General features: G+C 28.2%; 1 protein-coding gene across 1 annotated transcript in view; it reads right to left on the bottom strand.

Moving 5' to 3' along the window:
• dmrt93B (doublesex-Mab related 93B) overlaps positions 1-9,535 on the bottom strand; it is a 28,102-nt gene extending 18,567 nt beyond the window's left edge. Inside the window, exon 1 of the mRNA XM_075291745.1 lies at positions 9,266-9,535. Within this exon, the coding sequence (XP_075147860.1) occupies positions 9,266-9,535 (270 nt within the window). The remainder of the gene's footprint in view (positions 1-9,265) is intronic.
• Positions 9,536-12,437: the final 2,902 nt, after the last annotated feature.

Raw genomic sequence — 12,437 nt, 5'->3', positions numbered from 1 at the left:
GGGAGGGGGACCACCACTTTGCCCAACTTTTTTTTTTTAAAGTACAGTGAAAACAAAACTAAACTCCCCCGTCTGAGATTTTACGGAAAAAATGGGTGATGTTATGAAATTTATATCAGGTTCCTGATTTTTTAATAAAAATAAAAGGGCATAAAGAGACATCCGCTTCTCTTAAGTACATACAGGAAAACAATTAAACTTTACCGAGTTACTTGAAATTTACAGAGGACTGGGGAGAGAGAGGTTACGATATTAATAGTTGATACCTGATTTTGGTCGGAAGAGAGCCCGCCTCTTTAGGCTTATAATTTGCTTGACATTTTCTGGGACGTTTACAAAAGATACGCTACATCACTTTTCGATATTTGGTCGGGGAGGAGGTCCTCCTCTAAAACTTCAAAAAAAATTCTTAAGTTTTCTTGAAATTTACAAATGCAGTGGGGGAAGGTTATGAACGAAGAGGCAACCTTCCTTGTCCCAAACTTGAAGGAAAGTTTCAATAATTTTCAGGGAAGGTTAGGGGTGCTATTCACTACAGTGTTTGTCGATATTGTATCGGGGAAAGTGACGTCCCTTTAAAACAATAAAGCAAAATTTGAACATCTCCGATCTACTTGAAATTTACAGGGAACGTGGGAGGAGGTGATTAAATTTATACATGATTTTTAAATTAGTATATGATTTTTCGATATCTGGTTGGGGAAGGGTAAAATTGAAATAAACTTTATCGATTTACTTCGATAGAATTTATAGGGACCTTTGAGTAGTTGTGAGATTAATATAAGGTACGTAATAGTCCGATATCAGGTCGGAGTGGAGCCAAGGTGGGAGGTGAGAGGGTTCACTTTTGTCCGTTTTTTTTTCTTAAATTGAAATTAGATGGTTGTCCGTAAATGGGAACTCGGTACATAATTTTATGATTTTTGCACAGGCTTCTGCCAGCGATTTATTGGATGGGATACAGTAATTCTTTGTAGGTTATTATAATATAGTGCTTAATTTTCAGATATGTTGAGGAGAGGATACCTTTCCTTGACAAACCACACTTAAAATTCACAAGAACTACTACAACTACTTGAATACAGAACATTATTTAAAAAATTTGGAGGAAGGGTACACCCTCTCCCCGACATTTTTTAAGACGAACCGTTTTACATATGCATTCCCGCCGTATTTGTACCTATAAACGAAAAATCAAGTAGTCCGATTTGTTTAAAAGAATTCAAATCTTTTCGAATTGGTTTTCAGCACGAAGGATATAGTTGACTAAGTTAACGCAAAATGTTCCTCCAAATACGCTTCGGAAGGTGCAGCGAATCGGGCCGGGTTACGCTAGTTTTCTATAGAAATCAAATTTTGAAAAACTTTTTAATAGAAATAATATAGAAAATTTTGCCAACATTTTATTTCTATAGAAAATTACAATACAAATACAATTACCCGAATTTATTCTGATAATTGTTCTATAGGAAATTTTGTCAACATATTATTTCTATAGAAAATTTTGAGAAAATTTTCTATAGAAATAAAATTTTGAGAAAATTTTCTATAGAAATAAAATTTTGACAAAATTTTCTATAGAAATAAAATTTTGACAACATTTTCTATAGAAATAAAATGTGGCAAAATTTTCTATATTATTTCTAAAGAAAATTTTGTCAAAATTTGATTTCTATAGAAAATTTTGTCAAAATTTTTATTTCTATAGAAAATTTTGTCAAAATTTGATTTCTATAGAGAATTCGGTCAAAATTTTATTTCATAAAATTTTATTTCTATAGAAATACAATTTTGACAAAATTTTCTATAGAAATAAAATTTTGACAAAACTTTCTATAGAAATAAATTTTCTAGAAATCAAATGTTGACAATTTTTTTAATAGAAATAATATAGAAAATTTTACCAACATTTTATTTCTATAGAAAATTTTGTCAAAATTTTATTTCTATAGAAAATTTTGTCAAAATTTTATTTCTATAGAAATAAAATTTTATGAAATAAAATTTTGACAAATTTTCTATAGAAATACAATTTTGACAAAATTTTCTATAGAAATAAAATTTGGACAAAATGTTCTATAAAAATAAAATTTTGACAAAATTTTCTATAGAAATAAAAAATGACAAAATTTTCTATAGAAATAGAATTTTGAAAAAATCTATATATAAAAACTTGGTCGCGGAGGGGGACCTCCCCTTTGTACGACTTTTTGAAAATTGGACCAAAGTTGATCGGTTTGCTTGAAATTGTCAGTGAGGTTTGGGTTGGCTTCTAGACAAAGATCCGATACTTTATTTTTCGATATTTGGTCGTGGAGGGGAGCCTCGCATTTGTCCGGCTTTTGTACTGTCAATAAACTAACATTTCTGATTTTCTTGAGATTTACAGAGAACATGCGGTGCCCGACTTTTTGAAAATTGGAATAAAATTATCCGATTAGCTTGAAATTTTCAAGAAGGTTGAAGGAGGCGTCTAGACAAAGAGCGGCTACTTTATTTTTCGATATTTCGTCGGGGAGGACCTCCCCTTTGTACGACTTTTTGAAAATTGGACCAAAGTTGACCGATGTGCTTGAAATTGCCAGTGAAGGTTTGGGTTGGCATCTACACAAAGATCCAACATTTTAACAAATGTTTATGTGGTAATTTTTTAAGTACTTGTGTTTTTTTCCGATTTATTGGACGGGAAACAATGATTCCTTGTATGCTGTTGAAATATAACGCTTAGTTTTCCGGTATATTGAGGAGAAGGACACACTTAAAATTCACAGGAAATGAATAAGATTGTCCAACTACTTCAATACAGAACATAATTTTAAAAAATTTTTGGAATGGGAACACCCTCTCACCGACGTTTTTTTAAGACGGACCGTTGTAAAGGGTGATACGGTCAAAATTTGGTCAATATAAACTTGACGTATTTCTTTCAATTTTGCATTTAAAAAACCTGAACACCCCTCATTTTGAAGGTGTGTGTGTGTAGAATGTTGCTCCTATTTTGATTTTGGAATTCACTCTTCAGTTGTCAAAATGCCGTCCAAGCAAGAAGAGCAGCGTATCAAAATTTTGCTCGCGCATCGCGAAAATCTGAGCTACTCGCACGCAAATCTGGCAAAATCGCTAAAAGTTGCCAATCAACCGTTACAAATGTAATTAAAGTGTTTGGGAAACGTTTGTCGACAGCCAGGAAGTCTGGATCGGGGGGAAATCGAAAACCGGAAGCCGCTGAGACGACAAAGAGAGTTGCCGGTAGTTTCAAGCGAAACCCTAACCTCTCTCTCCGAGATGCCGCAAATAAGCTGGGTGTATCGTCTACAACCGTGCATCGAGCAAAAAAACGAGCCGGACTATCGACTTACAAGAAGGTAGTGACTCCAAATCGCAATGATAAACAAAATACGACGCGCGATCCCGGAGGCTGTACACGACGATGCTGAAGAAGTTTGACTGCGTGGTAATGGACGACGAAACCTACGTCAAAGCCGACTATAAGCAGCTTCCGGGACAGGAGTTTTATACGGCAAAAGGAAGGGGAAATGTAGCAGATATTTTCAAGCACATAAAACTGTCAAAGTTCGCAAAGAAATATCTGGTTTGGCAAGCCATCTGTACCTGTGGCTTGAAAAGCAGCATTTTCATAGCTTCCGGGACTGTCAACCAAGAAATTTACGTGAAAGAGTGTTTGAATAAACGTCTGCTGCCTTTCCTGAAGAAACACGGTTGTTCCGCACTGTTTTGGCCGGATTTGGCATCTTGCCATTACGGTAAAAAGGCCATGGAGTGGTACGCCGCCAACAACGTGCAGGTGATTCCCAAGGACAAGAACCCTCCCAACACGCCAGAGCTCCGCCCAATTGAGAAATACTGGGCTATTGTCAAGCGGAACCTAAAGAAGACCAAAAAAACTGCTAAGGACGAGCAGCAGTTCAAGGCAAACTGGCTTTCTGCGGCGAAGAAGGTGGACAAGGTGGCTGTACAAAATCTGATGGCAGGTGTCACGCGTGAGGCCCGGCAATTCGGATTTGGAAAAGCGAAAGCCTAACTGAATATTTTTCCTGAATTTTATACTAATTGAACTTGAAAAAGAAATTTAATTTGATTTTTTAAATAAACGATTTCACCGATTTACACGCGTTTTCCCTTGACCAAATTTTGACCGTATCACCCTTTACATCTGCATATTCGCCGTATTTCTGTATATAAACGAAAACGCAAGTTGTCCGATTTGTTTGAAAGAATTCAAATCTTTTCGAATTTGTTTTCAGCACGAAGGATGTGACAGACTAAGTTAACGCAAAATCTTCCTACACACATGGTCACCACCCAAAAATAACATTTTGCTCTTAAAACATGTTTGAGGTGATCATATTCCTTCTCTGGGTGTAGGCTTCGGAAGGCGCAGCGAAACGGGCTGGGTTATGCTAGTTTTCCGTAGAAATAAAATTTTGATGAAATTTTCTATAGAAATAAAATGTTGACGAAATTTTCTATAGAAATAAAATACAATTTTAAGAAAATTTTCTAGAGAAAAACAAAAAATTGAAAAAAAATCTTTTTTTTTATTTTTTTTTATAGAAAAACAAGAAATTGGACAACATTTCCGTTTGTCAAAATTTATTTCTATAGCAAATTTTGTCAAAATTTTATTTCTATAGAAAATTTGGTCAAGTTTTTATTTCTATAGAAAATTTTGTCAAAATTTTATTTCTATAGAAAATTTTGTTAAAATTTCATTTCTATAGAAATATTTGTCAAAATATTAATTCTTAGAAAATTTTGTCAAAGTTTTATCTACATAGAAAAATTTGTCGAAATTTTATCTATATAGAAAATTTTGTCAAAATTTTATTTCTATAGAAAATTTTGTCAAAATTTTATTTCTATAGAAAATTTTGTCAAAATTTTATTTCTATAGAAAATTTTGTCAAAATATTATTTCAATACAAAATTTTGTCAAAATATTTTTTCTTTACAAAATTTTGTCAAAATATTTTTTCTTTACAAAATTTTGTCAAAATTGTATTTCTATAGAAAATTTTGTCAAAATTCTATAGAAATTTTTGTAAAAATTTTCTTTTCATAGAAATTTTTGTCCAAATTTTATTTCTATACAAAATTTTTGAAAAATTTTATTTCTATAGAAAATTTTATCAAAATATTATTTCTATAGAAAATTTTATCAAAATATTATTTCTATAGAAAATTTTGTCAAATTTTTATTTCTATAGAAAATTTTGTCAAATTTTTATCTACATAGAAAATTTTGTCAAAATTTTATTTCTATAGAAATTTTTTTTCAAAATTTTATTTCTATAGAAATATTTGTCAAAATTTTATTTCTATAGAAAACTTTGTCAAAATTTTATTTCTATAGAAAATTTTGTCAAAATTTTATTTCTATAGAAAATTTTGTCAAAATATTTTTTCTATACAAATTTTGTCAAAATTGTATTTTGTCAAAATTTTATTTCTATAGAAAACTTTGTCAAAATTTTATTTCTATAGACAATTTTGTCAAAATATTATTTCTATCCAAAATTTTGTCAAAATATTTTTTCTATAGAAAATTTTGTCAAAATTCTATAGAAAATTTCGTAAAAATTTTATTTCTATAGAAATTTTAGTCCAAATTTTATTTCTATAAAAAATTTTTGAAAAACTTTATTTCTATAGAAAATTTTTGAAAAATTTTATTTCTATAGAAATATTTGTCAACATTTTATTTCTATAGAAAACTTTGTCAAATTTTTATTTCTATAGAAAATTTTGTCAAATTTTTATCTACATAGAAAATTTTGTCAAAATTTTATTTCTATAGAAAATTTTGTCAAATTTTTATTTCTATAGAAATTTTTGTCAAAATTTTATTTCTATAGAAGATTTTGTCAAAATTTTATTTAATTTCTATAGAAAATTTTGTCAAAATTTTATCTACATAGAAAATTTTATCTATATAAAAAATTTTGTCAAAATTTTATTTCTATAGAAAATTTTGTCAAAATTTTATTTCTATAGAAAATTTTTGAAAAATTTTATTTCTATAGAAATTTTTTGAAAAATTTTATTTCTATAGAAAATTTTGTCAAAATCTTATTTCTATGGAAAATTTTGTTAAAATTTCATTTCTATAGAAATATTTGTCAAAATATTAATTCTTAAAAAATTTTGTCAAAATTTTATCTACATAGAAAATTTTGTCGAAATTATCTATAAAGAAAATTTTGTCAAAATTTTATTTCTATAGAAAATTTTGTCAAAATTTTATTTCTATAGAAATTTTTTTTCAAAATTTTATTTCTATAGAAAATTTTGAGAAAGTTTTATATCTATAGAAAATTTTGTCAAAATTTTATTTCTATAGAAAACTTTGTCAAAATTTAGTTTTATAGAAAATTTTGTCAAAATATTATTTCTATACAAAATTTTGTCTAAATATTTTTTCTATACAAAATTTTGTCAAAATTGTATTTCTATAGAAAATTTTGTAAAAATTCTATAGAAAATTTTGTAAAAATTCTATAGAAAATTTTGTAAAAATTCTATAGAAAATTTTGTAAAAATTCTATAGAAAATTTTGTAAAAATTCTATAGAAAATTTTTGTCAAAATTTTATTTCTATAGAAAATTTTGTCAAATTTTTATTTCTATAGAAATTTTTGTCAAAATTTTATTTCTATAGAAGATTTTGTCAAAATTTTATTTAATTTCTATAGAAAATTTTGTCAAAATTTTATCTACATAGAAAATTTTATCTATATAAAAAATTTTGTCAAAATTTTATTTCTATAGAAAATTTTGTCAAAATTTTATTTCTATAGAAAATTTTTGAAAAATTTTATTTCTATAGAAATTTTTTGAAAAATTTTATTTCTATAGAAAATTTTGTCAAAATCTTATTTCTATGGAAAATTTTGTTAAAATTTCATTTCTATAGAAATATTTGTCAAAATATTAATTCTTAAAAAATTTTGTCAAAATTTTATCTACATAGAAAATTTTGTCGAAATTATCTATAAAGAAAATTTTGTCAAAATTTTATTTCTATAGAAAATTTTGTCAAAATTTTATTTCTATAGAAATTTTTTTTCAAAATTTTATTTCTATAGAAAATTTTGAGAAAGTTTTATATCTATAGAAAATTTTGTCAAAATTTTATTTCTATAGAAAACTTTGTCAAAATTTAGTTTTATAGAAAATTTTGTCAAAATATTATTTCTATACAAAATTTTGTCTAAATATTTTTTCTATACAAAATTTTGTCAAAATTGTATTTCTATAGAAAATTTTGTAAAAATTCTATAGAAAATTTTGTAAAAATTCTATAGAAAATTTTGTAAAAATTCTATAGAAAATTTTGTAAAAATTCTATAGAAAATTTTGTAAAAATTCTATAGAAAATTTTGTAAAAATTTTATTTTTATAGAAATTTTTGTCCAAATTTTATTTCTATAAAATTTTTGAAAACTTTTATTTCTATAGAAAATTTTTGAAAAATTTTATTTCTTTAGAAACTTTTGTCGACATATTATTTCTATACAAAATTTTGTCAAATTTTTATTTCTATAGACAATTTTTTGTCCAAATTTTATTTCTATAGCAGATTTTGTCAAAATTTTATTTCATTTCTGTAGAAAATTTTGTCAAAATTTTATCTACATAGAAAATTTTATCTATATAGAAAATTTTATCAAAATTTATCTATATAGAAAATTTTGTCAAAATTTTATTTCTATAGAAAATTTTTGAAAAAATTTATTTCTATAGAAATTTTTTGAAAAATTTTATTTCATTATTTCATGTTAGCCTGATACCGAAACAGGCAATTGACGTCCAAATGCATTATATCTAATTATACAATTATTTTTCGAGCTTTATGGACAGATATAGATTAAGGAACATGGTTTCAATGGCTCTATTAACCATGTTCCTTAATCTATATCTGTCCATAAAGCTCGAAAAATAATTGTATAATTAGATAAAAATTTTATTTCTATGGAAAATTTTGTCAAATAGAAAATTTTGTCAAACTTTTATTTCTGTAGAAAATTTTGTCAAACTTTTATTTCTATAGGACATTTGTGAAGTACCTCTTAGTTGGGAGGAATATTTTGCAAAATCTCCCAAACATCCAGAATTCTACCTATCTCCCAAATAGTAAAAAATCTACCATTTTGGTTAGAATTCTACCAACTATGGCAAAAGTGATTCTAATTCCTTGGTGAAAAAAAGGATAGTGTTGCCATCGCTTATGAAATATTTAAATTCACAATTATGCATTGTTGATGCCTGGCCTCGTGGACATTCTTCTATCTTCAAATAACTCAACAAATATCAAGATATTACATCTTCATATTTAACTGCAATATTATTATTGGCATTAAAAACACTCGGAAACAAGAAAAGAGGGTATTTGTCATCGTGGAAAAAGAATTTTGCTCAAAAAAAAATCGGAAATAATCCTAAATTTGAAGGAAAAATGGGTCGCCATAACGGCCGATAGGCACTCTCCGTTCGTATTCATCGACTGTGGGGTCTAAAAAAATGTCGATTATTGGGAAAATGTCCTGAAGCACAGTATCGGTTGCAGAACATAGACATTCTAACATGACTCAGAACCACTCAAGGACTAGTAGCTTCGCTTGCTCGAAAGAGGCGAGTTACTGAATTTGGTTTTCTACACCAAGAAGCCGTTCCAAACTGAACAGTTTGTGAACAAACAATATGATGGGATTCACTTGCCAAATAGTGTGGGCCGCAGCCTCAAAATAAATGACGAATATGTCTCTAAGACAGTATTGAAGCCCTTGGCGGACAAACATTTCGGCCTCAGGCTATGGACATTCCAAAAGGACTCAGCACCATCGCACTCAACTCGCGTCAATCAAAAATGTCTTAATTGGAAAGTTTCTCGCTTCATTTCTAGCACAAAATAGTCACAAAAAATCTCCGTATCTCAATCCGTTGGACTTTTGAATTGTGGAGAATAAGGTCGGCACAAAGAAATACTAAAGTGTCGATCAATTCAAGATCGCCGGGAATGGGCCAAAATACCCCAGAGCCACTTTCATGCAATGTGTGATGAATTTGTCGGCCTATGAAGGCCATAATTCGTACCGAAGGTCGCCAATTCGAACAAATCTAAAATTTTCGACACTTTTGCTTTTGATCAATAAAAATAAAAATATAGGAATCACAATGGATTAAATTGTCCTAAGAGTCTGAAGTAATAGGACTTCGTTATTTCTTTCGTCCGCCCTCTACTCACCTGGGCAGCCATTATACGCTGTCTCTCGAATATGAGAACACATTTGGCACAACGACAATTCTTATATGAACAATGTTTCTTGTGGCCTCTCAACTCCGAAATCCAACCGTGATTACGACAACGTGCACATTTTGGTACTCGATTGGATCCATTAATACTTCCACTTATTGCTTTGAAAGATCCATTGTCTGTCGTCAACAAAGTAGCGGATTTACCAGACTTGCGAGTCTTTTTTACTATAGCCGTTGATGTAGATGTAGTGGCAGCCATTTTAGACAATAGATTAAATTATTCCGTTCCGTTAATTCCAAAGCGTTTCACAGAAGACAACGTTTGTAACGGTTTTGAAGTTACGACGTAACTGATAAAAACGGAAAACACTTGACAAAATGTTACAGCATGTTTCCTTTGGAAGGATGTATCATCGCTTTTCTCGGTTGTGGTTTAAGCGCATGTCCCCAAATGCAATATGCCATAATGTTCTTTTTGAGGATACAATAATGCGTTATGGTGTGGAGCTAAGTTTTGTAGCAAAAAATTTAGCTACTTTCGTTAGTGGTTTACATTTGACAACTTTTTGCTAAGTTTTGATTGGCTAGTTGATTAGAGGGAGGTTTTGGCCTGTTTGTGTTGTGGTTTGTGAAATATAAGGATTTATATTTATTATTATGTACCATATATGGTCATGTACATACAGTGCTGCTAAATAAAAATTATTTCTATAGAAAAATTTGTCAAAATTTAATTTCTATAGAACATTTTTGAAAAATTTTATTTCAATAGAAAATTTTTGAAAAATTTTATTTCTATGGAAAATTTTTTAAAAATTTTGTTAAAATTTTATTTCTATAGAAAATTTTGTTACAATTTTATTTCTATAGAAAATTTTGTCAAAGTTTTATTTCTATAGAAAATTTTGTCAAAATTTTATTTTTATAGAAAATTTTGTCAAAATTCATATTTATATTCATACTTTATTTGTTATTTCAAAGCCCCATGGCCAATTATGACAAAATTACACAGACTACAATTCAGTCTACAGAAAATTTTGTCACATTTTATTTCTATAGAAAATTTTGTCAAAATTTTATTTCTACAGAAAAACTTGTCAAATTTTATTTCTATAGAAAATGTTGTTAAAATTTTATTTCTATAAAAAATTTTGTCAACATTTTATTTCTATAGTAAAATTTTTTTTCCAATTTTTTTTTCTTCAAAAAATTTTGTCAAGATTTTATTTCTACAAAAAATTTTGTCAAAATTTTATTCTAAAAAAAATTTTATTTCTATAGAAAATTTCATAGAAAATTTTGTTAAAATTTTATTTCTACACAAAAGTGTGTCAAATTTTATTTCTACAGAAAATTTTGTCGAAATTTTAATTCTACAGAAGATTTTATCAAAATTTTATTTCTAAAGGAAAATTGTGAAAAATTTTATTTCTATAGAAAATTTTTGAAATTTTTTTTCTATAGAAAATTTTCGAAAAATTTTATTTCTATAGAAAATCAAATTTTTATTTCTATAGAAAATTGTTGAAAAATTTTATTTCATTCGTTTTGTTATTGTTGGTTTTTTCCTTTAATCATTGTTGTTGTTTTTAATTTCAGCTTAAAACCATGCATTGACTAAGGGCGTTTTCGTTTCGCAAAAAAAAAAAATGTTGCCTTGGTGTTACACTACTTTTTCCCTCATTGTGTTTTCGCCCAAATGATAGTGTTATTCCAAAGTTATTATTAATTCACAACATTTTGAGGGGTACAGGAACCAAAATTTATGACAGTGTCCTTCATATGTGGCAATCAATTTCGAGAATGTTGCACCTTTTTTCCCAATCGAAATCGCCATAAGCTACAAGTGTAGCTTAACCAACAGAGGAAAAGAATGTTTGTCAAATTTATTTGGGCAAAGCCCTATAGACTGCAAGGTGGTTGGATGGACGCACGTTTCGGAATTACCACATTCCTCATCAGCATCTTCTACTTGCAGCAAAACTATCAACTAATTATCAGAATAAATTCAGGCAGTTCATTAAACCCAGCAATGAACCACACTTGAACCTTCCGAAAAAAGAAGAAAGGAAAAGAGATATGTTTGTACGAATTATTTCGGCATAAGCCGATATAAATCTGGTAAACTTTTTTCGGCTGTAAAACCTTTTTTCAGCTGAAATCAAAAACAAAGAAATATTTCTATAGAAAGTTTTTGAAAAATTTTATTTCTATAGAAAATTTTTGAAAAATTTTATTTCTATACAAAATTTTTTAAAATTTTTATTTCTATAGAAAATTTTTGAAAAATTTTATTTCTATAGAACATTTTTGAAAAATGTCACTTTTACTTCATTTTGACAAATTTTATTTCTATAGAAAATTTTGTGAACATTTTATTTCTATAGAAAATTTTGTTAACATTTTATTTCTATAGGAAATTTTGTCGAAAATTTTAATTCTACAAAATTTTATTTCTAAAGGAAAATTTTGAAAAATTTTATTTCTATAGAAAAGTTTTGAAAAATGCTATTTCTATAGAAAATCAACATTTCTACAGAAAATTTTGTCAACATTTGAATTCTACAGAAAATTTTGTCACAATTTTATTTCTACAGAATATGTAGTCAAATTTTATTTCTATAGTAAATTTTGTCAAAATTTTATTTCTATAGAATGATTTGTCAAATTATATTTCTATAGAAAATTTGTGAATCATCTCTTAGTTGGAGAGGAATATTTTGCAAAATTATTATAGCAGCTTGAAATTGATTGATTGTGGGTGAAAGGTTCAAAAAGTTGACAAAATACGACAATTATTGATACATTTTTCTGATTTAAACCGATAATTTTGATTAATTGGCGAGTAAATGTGAGTCGAGATGAGTCGTCATATTCGGCGGCGACGTCGAGTAGCAAAAAATGGTCGGCGACGAGTAATTAGGTGCTACCAATCTACCAAACAGTGAAAATTCTACCATTTTTGGCAGAATTCTACCAACTGTGGCAACCGTGGGTCTAATGAAACTATTTCTATGACTCACAACTAGAGGTGTGCACGTGACACGAAATTGTCGTGACTCACGAACATTTTCGTGATTCGTGCGTGAGTCGTGAGTCACGCTCATGACAACAACGTGAGTGTGCGTGAGCGTGATTAACAAACCAAAATGTCGTGCGTG

Source organism: Haematobia irritans, chromosome 1, assembly GCF_050003625.1.
Source record: "Haematobia irritans isolate KBUSLIRL chromosome 1, ASM5000362v1, whole genome shotgun sequence".
Taxonomy (NCBI): domain Eukaryota; kingdom Metazoa; phylum Arthropoda; class Insecta; order Diptera; family Muscidae; genus Haematobia; species Haematobia irritans.
The sequence above is the reverse complement of the archived record's forward strand: the minus strand, read 5'-3'. Positions and strand labels throughout refer to the sequence as shown.